The sequence below is a fragment of the Mirounga leonina genome, unplaced genomic scaffold (assembly GCF_011800145.1).
Source record: "Mirounga leonina isolate KUSES-001 unplaced genomic scaffold, KU_Mleo_1.0 Mir_154, whole genome shotgun sequence".
Taxonomy (NCBI): Eukaryota; Metazoa; Chordata; class Mammalia; order Carnivora; family Phocidae; genus Mirounga; species Mirounga leonina.
In genome coordinates this window covers 64,869,880-64,884,955 of record NW_023270389.1, presented here as the reverse complement: position 1 = coordinate 64,884,955, position 15,076 = coordinate 64,869,880, and the positions used below count along the sequence as shown (strand labels likewise).

At 39.5% G+C, this 15,076-nt stretch overlaps 1 protein-coding gene across 1 annotated transcript in view; it reads left to right on the top strand.

Annotated features, from left to right (window-relative positions):
- LOC118014590 (kinesin-like protein KIF28P) overlaps nucleotides 1-15,076 on the top strand; it is a 70,448-nt gene that overhangs the window by 31,861 nt on the left and 23,511 nt on the right. The window contains 4 exon segments of the mRNA XM_035011041.1: nucleotides 9,262-9,377; nucleotides 9,379-9,411; nucleotides 13,130-13,241; nucleotides 14,488-14,555. Coding sequence (XP_034866932.1) covers nucleotides 9,262-9,377; nucleotides 9,379-9,411; nucleotides 13,130-13,241; nucleotides 14,488-14,555 — 329 coding nt within the window.

Sequence of the window (15,076 nt, the reverse complement as noted above, 5' to 3'; positions counted from 1 at the left end):
GCTTTGAAACTTTGGGAAATAACTTACTCGTCCTTAGTCTCAGTTTCCTATTCTGTAAAATGAGACAAATAGCTATCCTGCAGGAGTGCTGGGATGCTTAAAGAAGAACCTGCATTTTAAAGAACTTTGAAGGATGACTGGGAAGAAGGCAGAGAGGGCTCTGAGCTCACCTCCTTCCACAGAGACAACAACTATGCATAATCCAACTCGCTCTGGAAACGACCTGAAGACTGGCAGAACAGCTCTTCCACAGCTAAAGACATAAAAAGAAACCCACAATGAGAAGGGTAGGAGGGGCAGAGGTCTAGATGGAAACCAGTGCCCAGGCACAGCGACCCTCAAGCAAGAAGTATAACACAGGCACCAAGGCATTTCTTGAGGAGCCAGGGTATCAAGCTTTACATCAGGCACCCCCTGCCCTGGAGAGCTGCATCAGAAAGACAAGCCTTATAACATTGGGCTTTGAAAATTAGTGGACTCAACTCTGGGAGAGGTGGAAGCCTCTAAGAAACTGAGAGTCCACTCCTAAAGGGTCAGCACACTACATCACGCACTGTGAGACCCAGCACAGAAACAGTAGTTTAAAAGTGCCTGGGTTATACATGAAGAAGATATAGTGACTAATTTTAGGGCATGTGCCAGAGGATCAGAGATATGTAGGAGCTCTTGTAGGAACAAGAGTGCTGGAAGGCGCTATTTTTCTTAACCTTCTTGTGCCTAGCTGGTCAGTCCTTGTGGGAGCCAGTTCTGACACTCTCCATCCACCTTCTTAACACTGTTTGCCCTGCCCGGTGTTTCCCTGTGGACATGCCTCACCCACCCACCCCTGAAGGCACCCCTCCAAAGAGATTCCTTCCCCAAGGAGGAGGGGAGCCAGCCTTGACCACCAGCACACCTGTAGCAGCTACAGTCGGGCCTCTCAGCAAGCTGTCTTGGGGGCCAGCTCTGTCCATCAGCACACCCACAGCAGGTGCAGCCAGTCACACAGCGGGTGCACACAGCCCACACAATAGATATCCCTGAAGCACCTGGTTCTGATGACCAGGGGGATTGTGCTGCTGGGCCCCCCATAGGATGCCTTCTACACAAGGCCACTACGGTCAGGACCAGGAGATATAGTTAACCTACATAGTACACAGAAAGAAAGGAAGGGTCAGACAAAATCAGGAGACCGGAAAATATGTTCCAAACAAAAGAACAAGACAAAACATCAGTAAAAGAACTAAACAAAATGGAAATAAGCAATCTGCCTGATAAAGAGTTCCAAGTGAGACAGGTGCTCCACAGACTAGAGAGATGAGTGGATGAGCTCAGCGAGAACTTCAACAAAAAGATAGAAATATAAAAAGAACCAATCATAGCTAAGTAATTTGCATTATCAGGGTCCCAGAAAGAGAGAGAGAGAGAAAGGGGCAGAAAATGTATTTCAAGAACTAATACCTGAAAACTTCCCTAACCTTGGTGGAAAAAACACAGACATCCAGGTCCAGGAATCACAGAGAGCCCCAAACAAGATGAACCCAAGGGACTCCACACTAAGACACATAATAATTAAAATACTGAAAATTAATAATAAAAGGAGAATCTAAAGGACAGCAATATTAGAAAAGCAAATTACTATATACAAGGGAAACCCCATAAGGCTATCAGCTGATTTTTCAGCAGAAACTTGACCAGAAAGGAATGCCATGATATATTCAAAGAGCAGAAAGGAGAAAACCTATAATGAAGAATTCTCTACCCATTAAGGTTATGATTCAGAATTGAAGGAGAGATAAAGAGTTTCCAAGACAGGGGCGCCTGGGTGGCTCAGGTGGTTAAGCATCTGCCTTCACCTCAGGTCATGATCTCGAGGTCCTGGGATCAAGGCCTGTATCAGACTCTCTGCTCAGCAGGGAGTCTTCTTCTCCCTCTCTCTCTGCGGCTCCCCCCACTTGTGCTCTCTCTCTCTCTCTCAAATAAATAAATAAAAAATCTTAAAAAAAAAAAAAGTTTCCAGGACAAACAAAATTAAAGATCATTACCACTACATTAGCCCCTTACAAGAAATGTTAAAGCAACTTTAAGTGGAAAAGAAAAGGCTCTAACAAGAAGAAAATTGTGCAAGGAAAAAATGTCACTGGCAAAAGCAAACATATAGTAAAGGTGATAAATCAATCACTTCTAAAGCTAGTATGAAGGTTACAAAGCAAAGTAATAAAATTAATTATATATACAAAAATCAGTTAAGGGATACATAACAAAAAATGTAAAATATGACACCATATACATAAAACATGCTGGGGGAGGAAAAATGTAGAGCTTTTAGAATGTTTTTGAACTTCAGCAGTCATCAACTTAATATAGACCCTTATTTACATTGAAAGTTATATGTGAACCTCATGGTGACCACAAACCAAAAACTTATAAGATACACAAAAAATAAAGAGAAAGGAATCCAAGCATAACAGTAAAGAAAATCATCAAATCACAAAGGAAGACAACAAGAGAAGAACAGAACAGAGAACCAGAAAAACATCCAGAACACAATTAACAAAATAGCAAGTATATACCTATCAGTAATTACTTTAAATGTATGGACTAAATGTTCCAATCAAAAGACATAGGGTGGGAGGGTGTGTGCTCTGGTAAGCGCTGTGAATTGTGCAGGACTGTTGAATCTCAGATCTGTACCTCTGAAACAAATAATGCAATATATGTTAAAAAAAAAAAAAAGAAGAAGGTAGCGGGAGGGGAAGAATGAAGCGGGGGAAATCGGAGGGGTAGACGAACCATGAGAGACGATAGACTCTGAAAAACAAACTGAGGGTTCTAGAGGGGAGGGGGGTGGGAGGATGGGTTAGCCTGGTGGTGGGTATTGAGGAGGGCACATTCTGCATGGAGCACTGGGTGTTGTGCACAAACAATGAATCATGGAACACTTCATCTAAAACTAATGATGTAATGTATGGGGATTAACATAAGAATAAAAAAAAAAAGACATAGGGTGACTGAATGGATTAAAAAAAAAAAAAAACCCACAAGACCCACATATATGCTGCCTACAGGGATTCACTTCAGACATAAAGACACATACAGACTGAAAGGGAAAAGATATTCCATGCAATTGGAAGCAAAAAAAATGCTAGGGTGGACAAACTGACTTTAAAACAAAGACTGTGGGGTGCCAGGGTGGCTCAGTTGGTTACGTATCTGCCTTTGGCTCAGGTCATGATCTCGGGGTCCTGGGATTGACATCTGCATCAGGCTCCCTGCTCAGCAGGGAGTCTGCTGCTCCCTCTCCCCCACAACCACCTACGTGCTCTCTCTGTCTCTCTCAAATAAATAAATAAAATCTTAAAAAAATAAAACAAAGACTGTAACAAGAGACAAAGAAGAGCATTACATAATGATAAAGGGATCAATCTAACAAGAGGATATAACAACTGTAAATCTCTATGCACCCAATATAGGAGCGCCTAAATATATAAAGCCAATACTAAGAGACATAAAGGGAAAAGTGACAGTAATATAATAATAGAAGGGGACTCTAACACCCCACTCATGTCAGTGGACAGATCATCCAGACAGAAAATCAACAGGGAAATGGTGGCTTTGAATGACATGTGCGACCAGATGGACTTAACAGCTACATTCAGAACATTTCATCCTAAAGCAGCAGAATACACATTTTTCTCAAGTGTACATGGAACATTCTCCAGGATAGATTTCAGGTTAGGCCACCAAACAAACCTCAATAAACATAAGGAGTGTGAAATCATATCAAGCATCTTTTCTGACCACAATGGTATGAAACTAGAAATCAATTACAAGAATAAAACTGGAAAAAAACACAAACAAGTGGATGCTAAACAACAAGCTACTAACCAACCAATGGGCCAACAAAGACGTCAGAGAGGAAATAAAATAATACATGGAGACTGGGGCGCCTGAGCGGCTCAGTCAGTGAAGAATTTGACTCTTGGTTTCAGCTAAGGTCATGATCTCAGGGTCATGAGATCGAGCCCCATGTCGGGCTCTGTGCTCAGCAGGGAGCTTGCATGAGATTCTCTCTCTTCCTCTCCCTCCTTCCTCTCCCCACTTGCACTCTCTTTCTCCTTCCCTCTCTCTCTTAAATAAACAAATAAATACCTTAAAAAATTCATGGAGACAAATGAAAATGGAAACATAATGGTTCAAAATCTTTGGGATGCAGGGGCACCTGGGTGGCTCAGTTGGTTAAGCATCTTACTCTTGTTTTTGGCCCACGTCATGATCTCAGGGCCCTGAGATCAAGCCCCACATCAGGCTCTGCACTCACCTGGAAGTCTGCTTGTCCTTCTCTCTCTGCTCCTCCCCTGCTCGTGTGCTCTCTCTCTCTCTCTCTCTCTGTCTCTCTCTCAAATAAATAAAATCTTTTAAAAAAATCTTTGGGATGGAGCAAAAGCTCTTCTAAGAGGGAAGTTTATAGTGACACAAGCCTACCTCAAGAAACAAGAAAAATATTAAATAACCAACTTAACCTTATACCTAAAGGAACTAAAAAAAGAACAAAAGCCAAACTTAGTAGAAGGAAGGAAATAATAAAGATCAAAGTCAAAATAAATGAAATAGAGCCTAAAAAAAAAGAAAATATCTATGAAATTAAGAGCTGATTCTTTGAAAAGATAAAAAAATTGATAAGCCTTTAGCCAGACTCATCAAGAAAGAAAGAGAGAATACCCATATACATAAAATCAGAAATTAAAGAGAAGTTCAAGAGACATCACAGAAATACAAAGGATCAGGGCACCTGCGTGGCTCAGTCGGTTAAGCATCTGCCTTCGGCCCAGGTCATGTTCCCAGGGTCTTGGGATCAAGTCCCGCTTTGGGCTCCCTGCTCAGCAGGGAGTCTGCTTCTTTCTCTACCCTTCCCCCTTCTCGTGCTCTCTTTCTCACTCTCTCTCAAATGAATAAAAAAACTTTAAAAAAAAGAAATACAAAGGATTATAAGAGACAACTACAAAAGATTATGCACCAACAAATTGGACAACCTAGAATAAATTGATAAATTCCTAGAAACATATAATCTTCCAAGTCTGAATCAGGAAGAAATAGAAAATCTGAACAGACCAATTACTAGTAACAAAAGTGAATTGGGAATCAAAGAACTCCCAACAAACAAAAGTACAGGACCAGATGACTTCCCAGATGAATTCTACCAAACATTTTATTTTTTAAAAAAAGATTTATTTATTTTAGAGAGAGAGAGTGTGTGCATGAGAGCAAGCATGATTTGGGGGAGGGGCAGAGGGAGAGGGAGAGAATTTCAAGCAGATTCTCCTCCGAGCACAGAACCCAACTCAGGGCTTGATCTCACAACCCTGAGTCATGACCTGAGCCGAAATCAAGAGTCAGACACTCAACCAACTGAGCCACCCAGGTATCCCTCAACAAACATTTAAAGCAGTGTTAATTCCTTTTCAAACTATTCCAAAAATTAGGAGAGGAAAGAAAGCTTCCAAATTCACACTATGAGGCCAGCATTACCCTGATGCAAAAAATAAATAAATAAATAATTGCAGATCAATATCCCTGATGAATATAGATGCAAATGTCTTCAACAAACTAAATTCAGCAATACATTAAAAGTATCATTCCCCATAAATCAAGTGGGATTTATTGCAGAGATGCAAGGATCGTTCAATATTTGCAAATCAATGTGATATACCACATTAACAAAATGAAGGCTAAAAATCACATGATTATTTTAATAGATGCAGAAAAAAGCATTTGACAAAACTTAACATATGTTCAAAATGAAAAGTCTCAACAAAGTGGATTTAAGGAGAACAACTCAATGTACATAATAAAGTCCTTATGTGCCAAACCCACAGCTAGCATCATACTCAATGGTGAAAAACTAAAGGCTTTTCCTTTAAGATCAGGAACAAGGCAAGGATGTCCACTCTTGCCACTTTTATTCAACAGAGTACTGGAAGTCCTAGCCAAAGGAATCAGATAATCAGATGTGAAAAAGAATAAAAGGCATCCAAATAAGTATAAAAGAATTAAAATTTTCATTATTTGTAGGTAAGATGATACTATACATAGAATAAAGACTACAAAAAACTATTAGAATTAATAAATGAAATCAATAAAGTTTCAGGATAAAAAATTAATACACAAAAATCTATAGACTTTTATTTCTATACATTGATAATGAACTAGCAGGAAAAGAAATTAAGAAAACAATTCCATTTACAATTCTATCAGAAAGAATAAAATACCCAGCAATAAATTTAACCAAGGAAGTAAAAGAAATGTCTTCTGACAACTATAAGACATTGATAAGAGAAACTGAAGAAGACACAAATAAATGGAAGGACATTCCATGCTCATGGATTGGAAGAACAAATACTGTTAAAATGTCTATACTATCCAAAGCGAGCTACAGATTCAATGCAATCCCCATCAAAATACCAATACTATTTTTTATAGAACTAATAATCCTAAAATTTATATGGAACCACAGAAGACTCCAAATAGCCAAAGCAATCTTGAGAAAGAGGAATAAAGCTGGAGGAATTACAATCCCAAATTTCAAACTATACTACAAAGCTACAGTAATGAAGAGTATGGAACTGGCACAAAAACAGACACATAGATCAATGGAACAGAATAGAGGGCCCAGAAATAAACCCACACTTTTATGGTCAGTTAATCTATAAAAAAAGAAGGCAAGAATATACAGTGGGAGAAAAGACAATCTCTTCAATATATAGTGTTGGGAAAATTGGCCAGCTATGTGCAAAATAACAAAACTGAACCACTTTCTAACACCATACACAACAATAAATTCAAAATGATTAAAGACCAAAAGTGATAACTGAATCTATATAAAGAAAAAAGAAAACATAGGCATTAAATGCTCAGATAGTCTTAGCAATATTTTTTTGGCTATATCTCCTTAGACAAGGGAAACAAAAGCAAAAATAAACAGTTGGAACTACATCAAAATAAAAAGGTTTTGTACAGCAAAGGAACCCATCAACAAAAATGGAAAGGCAACCTACAGAACGGGAGAAGGTATTTGCAAACGACATATCCAATAAGGGGTTAGTATTCAAAATACATAAAGAATTTATACAAATCAACATCAAAATCAAAACAAGGAACAGTCTGATTTAAAAATTGGACAGAGGCTCTGAATAGACATTGTTCCAAAGACTGATACACACACATGAAAAGATGCTCAACATCAAAAAAAAAAAAAAAAAAAAAAAAAAGATGCTCAACATCACTTATCACCAGGGAAATGCAAATCAAAACCACAATGAAATATCATCTCCCACCTGTCAGAATGGCTTAAATCAAAAACACAAGAAATAACAAGTGTTGGCGAGAATGTGGAGAAAGGGGAACCCTCGTGCACTGTTGGTGGGAATGCAAACTGGTGCAGCCACTGTGGAAAACGGTACGGAGGTTCTTCAAAAAATTAAAAATAGAAATACCATGACAATCCAGTAATTCCACTGCTGAATACTTACCCAAAGAAAATGACAACACTATGTGAAAAATATATATGCACCTCTGTATTTATTGCAGCACCATTTACCATAGCCAAGATATAGAAATAACCTAAGTGCCCACTGATACCATATGGTATATATACTCAATGGAATATTACTTAGCTTTAAAAAAGAATGAAATCTTGCCTTTCAGGACAACATAGATGGACCTAGAGGGTATTAGGCTAAGTGAAATAAGTCAGAAAAAGAAAAATACCATATGACTTCACTTGTATGTGGAATCTTAAAACACAAGGCAAATGAACAAACAGATACAAATAGAAAGAGACTCATAAATACAGAAAGCTGGTGGTTGCCAGTGGGAGAGTTTAGAGGAATGGGTGAAATAGGTGAAGGGGATTAAGATGTATCTACTTCTAGTTAAAAAATAAGTCACAGGGATGAAAAGTACAGCATAGAGAATACAGTCAGTAATATTGTAATGACATTGTATGGAGACATTTGTTAACTCCACTCATCACGGTGAGCATTTTGTAACATATGTAATTGTCAAATCACTATGTTGTACACCTGAAACTAATGTAATGTTGCATGTCAACTGTACTTCGATTAAAAGTAAAAAAAAATAGGAGCCCCTGGGTGGCTCAGTTGGTTAAGCGTCTGACTCCTGGTTTCGGCTCAGGTCATGATCTCAGGGTCATGAGATCGAGCCACAGGTGGGGCTCCACACTCAGTGGGGAGTCTGCTTGAGATTCTCTCTCTCTCTGCTCCTCCCACCCCGCTCATGCGTGCATGTGCACACTCTCTCAAATAAATACATCTTTTTTTTTAAAGTAAAAGAATAAAGTAAAAGAACTTTATAAACTTTAAGTACTATTCAGATTATTTTACATTAGTAACATTCATAAATTTTATATATGGTTTGCCCTTTTTTAGCTTGATGTTTTAGAGGCAAGGGAAGAAATCCACTGAAAAAATATGTGTAGAGATCTAGCATTACATTCTGCGTATTAGTGTCAGTAATGGTATTAACACCTGTTACTGTATGCTGGGCATGGTGAGAACCATTACTTCTCTTATCTGTTACCCTCCTAACACCCCAATAATATGCTGTGATCCCTGTTTTCCAACTAAGTTGCAATTCTGAAAAGCTAGTTCTCAGTCATGTAACCAGCAAGGGGATCTGTCACATTCTAAAATCTACGTTCTTTTCCCCTCCCTGCATGACCACACTGTTCCAAACATTTCCTTATTTTACAGATTTCCCAGTATTTTCTACTTAAAACATTTGATCACAGAAATACTAGAGCAGTAATTGGTACCTAATATACCACTGGAAATAGCTTTGCAAAATTGAGAAGGAGCAACTGAGACATTTGGGCCTGATGATGTATTAATGTGAAATGTCATTGTAAAGAAGATGGCCATTTTTTTTTGAGAGAGAGAGAGAGAGGAGAGGAGAGTAAGCAGGGGTGGAGGGTCAGAGGTAGAGAAAGAGAATCTTAAGCAGGCTCCTTCACCAGCAGGTAGTCTGACATAGGGCTGGATCTCACAACCCTGAGATCATGACCTGAGCCGAAAGCAAGAATCGGGTGCTTAACCGACTGAGCCATCCAGGTGGCCCAAAGGTAGCCTTTTAATTTGTAAATTTTAATATATAATTTTGAGTGTGATGTACAGTTAGAAAAAATGTTTTAAAGTGTGAACTAGATTGACTTCATATGTAGCCTGCTACCACTCTAATAGCATGACTTGTGGCGATTTCCTATAGGTTTTCCCAGACAGCGACCTCACCAAGCACTCCAGTATTAATTTGGTGGATTTAGCAGGAAGTGAAAGGCAGAAATCTTCAGGATCTGAAGGAGACAGACTGAAGGAAGGATCACGAGTTAAGTTTAACCAATTTAGGAAATGTTATCAGGTAAATAATCGGTGCATGGGTATTTATTTCTGCCGTAAAAATGACCTCAGAAATTTTTTAAAAATCAGATTAATCTTAGCCCTTGGTTCATGACCCACTCATGAATTCATTGGCTCATACCTGGTCCTCCTATATATTTTATTTTAAACTTACTGCTTTTTAATAAAACTAAAAACACCAGTAAATTCACCACCCAACCCAAGAAATAGTTGGTATTTCTGTGCTATGCTCCCCTTGGAGGTAGCCACCATCTTGAATTTTGCTTATCCCCTCTCTGTCCCTTGCTCCCTTTCTTTTTTCACCCTTTCTTGTTTTATCACTTGTGAATATTATTAGTTAGTGGCACTCATTTTTGAAATGTACAAAAAGGGTAAAATATTATACTATCTTTAGGATCTTGTTCTTTTTTAAGTGATCAAAGTATAAATTATATAAAGTATACAAATCTTAAATGTTCAGCTTGGTGAATTTTTATATGTATATATCTATGTAATTACCACCCAGCTCAAGATATAGAACATTTCCAAAACCCAGAAAGCTCCCTTGTACCCTCCTCCTAGCTTTTATACCCACCAAAAGAAGTTGACCTTTGCCACTAGAAATTGGTTTTGCCTAACTATATTGATTTTCATCTAAATAACTGTGTCTATGAGACTAAGCCATGTTTCTCATGTATCAGCTCTTTTTCATTGCTATGTAGGATTCCATTGTAGAAAATATACCACAGTTCATTTATCCATTCTCCTACTGATGGACATTTCGTTTGTATCCAGGTTTTGACTATGAATAATGTTGCTATTTTGCTATGAACATTCTTGTGCATATGCTTTGGGGAAAACAATTTCTCATTCCCCTCAAGGATACACCCAGGAGTAGAATTGTTGGGATTGGCCTTTTGATCCAACATTATTAACAATATGTATCCATGTTATGTGTGGCTTTGGTTAATTTGCCCTCTCTTCTGTCACTAAACATTGTGTTTATGAGATCCCCTGTTGTAGTAGAAGTTGTTACTTCTTTTTCATTATGATGTAGTGGGGAATTCCACTGTGGGCATATGCCACAATTTATTCATTTGTTCTCCTGTTGGATTGGCATTTTGGTTGTTTCCAGGTTTTGGTTATTTGCTATTATAAACAGTGCTATTATGAACATTCTTGTACAAATCACTGGGTATCACTATATTAAAGTTTCTCTTGAGTATAGACAAAGGACCGAAATTGTTGAATTATTTGTAAGGTGTATGCAATACCTATTTTTTTTTTTTTTTTTGGCAATACCTAACTTTTGACAGTAGGGACAAATTATTTTCCAAGTGTTTGAGCCAATTTATACTCTCAGCAGCAATAAATATCCCATTGATCCACATCTTTTCTAAGGCTTAATATTGTCACATTTCTTGATATTTACTAATTAAATGGTCTTGCCATGGTCTTGATATTCCTGGTTACTAGAAATTTTGAGCATCTTACCATGGTCTTGATATTCCTGGTTATTAGCAAGTTTGAGCATCATTTGATACATTTACTGGCAATATGTCTCCTCTCAAAATACCTGTTATGTTTTGCCTCTTAGTCTATTCAGTTACTGTCTTTTTATTGACTTTTAGGTGTTCTTTATATTTTTTGTATTACTCTTTCCTCAGGTATATAATAAATATCTTCTCCCAGCAGGTAGCTTGTCTTTTCACTTTAAGGTATCTATTGATGAGCAGAAATCATGGTAATGGTTTTGTTTTGCATATCTTGTGTCTTGTTTAAGGAAAGTAGAGTCCAAAAGTTATCTCCCTACATTTCACTTAATTTCCTATCCATCTGGAGTTGACGTCTGTGCGTAGTGTAGGGTAGGCATCCTTTTCATTATTTTTTCCTTATAGATTACCAATTTTTCCAGTTACACTTGTTGAATAGTCTCTCCTTTCCACAGTGGATTTTCTGCATACCTCTTTCATAGACCAAAATTCAATATATTTGACTTTCTAATCTGTTCAACTGGTCAAAGTCTAAATATTAATAAATGCTTCATCCTCTTCCTGAATAATACAAGGATCTCCATCCTACATTTGTAATTGTTGATATGTATGTTAATTCTATTCTTCTTTAACCCCAAATACATTATTATTTCTATTTTACACAGTGTTCATTTTTTTTTTAAAGATTTTATTTATTTATTTGACAGAGAGAGAGAGAGAGAGAGCAAGAGAGGGAACACAAGCAGGGGGAGTGGGAGGAGCAGGCCTCCCGTAGAGCAGGGAGCCCTATGTGGGGCTTGATCCCAGGACCCTGGGATCATGACCTGAGCAGAAGGCAGATGCTTAACGACTGAGCCACCCAGGTGCCCCCACAGTGTTCATTTTTTTAAATTATTCACTCCTTCTTGAACCTCAGAGCTGCTAAGATCAGTTTCCTCCTGGTGGAAATATATTCTATAGAATTTCCTTCAGTGATCACTTGCTGATGGCAAATTCTGCTTTTGTTCGGTTGAAATGTATTTCACCTCATTCTTGAAAGGTAATTTTGCTGGGTATATAATTCCAGATGTGTAGAATTTTCTTTCAACTCATTATGGTTACAGTCTCCTGTTTCCTGCTGGTGGTCTAATTGCTATTTCCTTGAGGATAATCTATCTTTCCCCCTCGCTGCTTTTAAACTCTTTTGTTTTGATTTTTTCCAATTTCATTGTGTTGCATTTGAGTGTGAATTTATTTATTCTGCTTGGAATTCCCTGGCCCCCAAAGCTCTGTAGATTAGTGATTTTCATCAGGACTGGAAAGTTCTCAGCCATTACTTCTCATGTACTGTCTGTGCCCATTTATTTTCTCTCTTCTCTTCTGGAACTTCAATTAAACCATTTAAATATTCTCACACTGTCCTCCATGATTCTTAACCTTCCTCGCTTGTTTCCCATCTCGTGTCTCCAGGCTGCAATCTGGTTAATCTCTTTTGAACTATCTAGTTCACTAATTCCAATTATAGCAGTGTCTAACTTGCTGTTAAACCTGTCCATTGTATTTTTCATTTCAATTACTGTATTTCTTTCTTTCTAGAAGATCATTTTGTCTCTTTTCCAAACCTGCCAGATTAACTCTATAAATTCCTTATCATTGTTTGTGATTATAATTTCCCATCGATGGGATTGCCTCCCTCCTCCTCCCTGCTCCAGTCAGTGACAACACCACTGTGTTTGCGGTCCCCTGGAGTTGGGTGGGGATTGGCCCATTTGCTTATTCACACTTTCTCTGGTGCCTTGTCATACGGGGTCCTAACTTTATGGGCTCTTCTGAAGGCAGTAGGAGAGAAAAGCAAGAAGAGGACTTAAACCTACTCCCCATTCTCCCCTACTCCACCGCTAGCTGGCTGCCCTCTTCCTCAGATTGAACTCTTCTTTATACACAGATTTACAATAGCCTGCAGGCTCCCCGGGTTTTCCTCACATGATTAAGCATGTTTGTTCCTCAGATCTAAACTTCCCTCTGTCTGTCATGGTCTCTCCAGGGTTGAGGGCAGGGAAGGAGCCTGTGGCCCATGCGGGTAGCCGTCTTGCTGCAGCATCCTCGTACAGAAGGTGTCTCAACTAATTGATATTAGTTAGAGTCATGCCTCAGGTTTATGGGGTCAACGAGGGGATGGGTGGGGTGTTTCTGACTTATTCCCAGGGAGGCAGATTTCTTCTTGACATATTTTTTTATCTGTTGTTTTGTATTTTCTTTTTCATTCAGTGCTCTGGCTGATGCAGCCATGGGGAAGAGAGTCTTGCATGTTCCCTATAGAGATTCTGTTCTGACTAAACTGCTCCAGCCAGCTCTGGGCGGGAACAGCAGAATGACTTTGGTAAAGTGACTCTCTTACAGCATGTGACACCAATTTAACTGTTGCTGTTGTTGTCGCTGTTACTGTTACAATTATGCTTAGTGTGCTATGGTGTCACACTTTGCATTTACATAGCGCATTCTTACCTAGCTTGTGACTCCTGGAACTCTTTCTATTACAATGTTCAAATATTGTTCATTTTCATTTTTTATTTCTTTTCTGTAGTGTTCAGGCTCTCTACAAGGAACATACTATTATTATCAGGAAAAAACATCAGATTTTTCAAATCACACTGATAAGGTCATACTATTCTAAATCAGGGGTTCAGGGCAAGACTGGAAATCAGTTTGACCATGTGTGAGACACAAGGCAGGTGTTTAACCTGGAGAGGAGCTGAACTGTGTCACCTTAGCAAAGACTCCAGACTCTTACTACTGAAGGTTTGCCAAGTGGGTACAATGTAGAATGTGTTAAAATCAGGATTCTCTGCTCTTTGGCTTCAGGTGTGGGAAGGAACAAAGCCGGGCAAACTCTGCCTGCCTCCTGCTTGCTGTGGATTGGGAGAGAAATGCTCACTGCCTGGCCTGTTCTGTGCATGCTCTCCCAAATTCACAGAAGACATCCTTGTTCTCTATCGCTGAATCTTGCCTACGCATTTAAAAATATTTCAAAGTTCTTTTGGTTGTCTGTTTGCCCGTGGGCCACAGTGGGCACATCCCCCAAGAACCTGGACTAAAAAAAGGGGCCCATAAGATGCTCAGAATGTTAGACTACAAAGTCAAGTGTAACAGGTCTGCAGGGCAAGGCCCTGACTTGGGCGCTACGACGCTTTAACAGAGAAAGATGTGGTTTGGGAGGAGGTTGGGCGTCACTTCAAAGAGTATCTGCAAAGCCAACATCCAAGCTCCAGATCCTCTGTGGCTCCAACCCTATTTCCGGCACAGTTATCTTAACACCTCCTTTGTTTTATTTCTAAAGTGGATATGCTAACAGTATTCCCTTGGAAGTGTTGCTGTGTGTGTTGTGAATTTGTGTCGTGTGTTTGTGTTGTGTATCTGAGGTGTCTGTGAGCTGCGTGCGTCATGTGTGTGGGGGGGGTATATGTGGGGTCAGCATATGCTATAAATGTGTGTCACATGCGTTTTCCGACTTGTAAAGCTTGAACAATACTGTAAATTACAAGATATTCTATGAACATTAGCTGTACAATATCTACAACAAAAAAACCCTCTAAAATCGCACAAGCTGAAAGGGCTATTTTTTACAGATAGCAGCCATAAGCCCCGCTGACATCTGCTATGAAGAAACTTTGTCCACATTAAGATACGCTGAGAGGTACAGGTATGAATATTTACTATCCCTAGTAGCTCTCGGTTCTAAATCTGCCAGATTCTTCTGGTATCCTCTACCCGATGGGTTGGCAGTTGGGAAAGAGGTGCGGGAGGAGACAAGACAGAATGCTTCCTGGGAACTGGGGCCCTCCTGAGCCTGTCACTCGGTCGCTCCAGCTCTGCATGGGAGAGACACCGGGGGCGCAAACTGATGGGGAAGGGCTTGCCAATCCCCCGATGTGATTGGCATTGTCCTCCCTGTATTTTCCTGCCAAATAGCATGGCCATTCATACATTTCTTCCCTTGTCACATGGCCCACGGGGAGCGCGGAGTGGCAGGCAGAGGACTTTTATGCTAATAATGTGGGAGGCAACTCCCCAGGCTGGCACCCACTTTCTCGCTCCGCAGCTTTCCCCCCACGCTCATTCTCATTTCTCCAGGCCCCACGCATACAGATTATACTCTCGGAGTAGGCCTGGCGGTCATCGGCATCTCCTCCTGGGGAGGGTTCATCATCGCCAGTT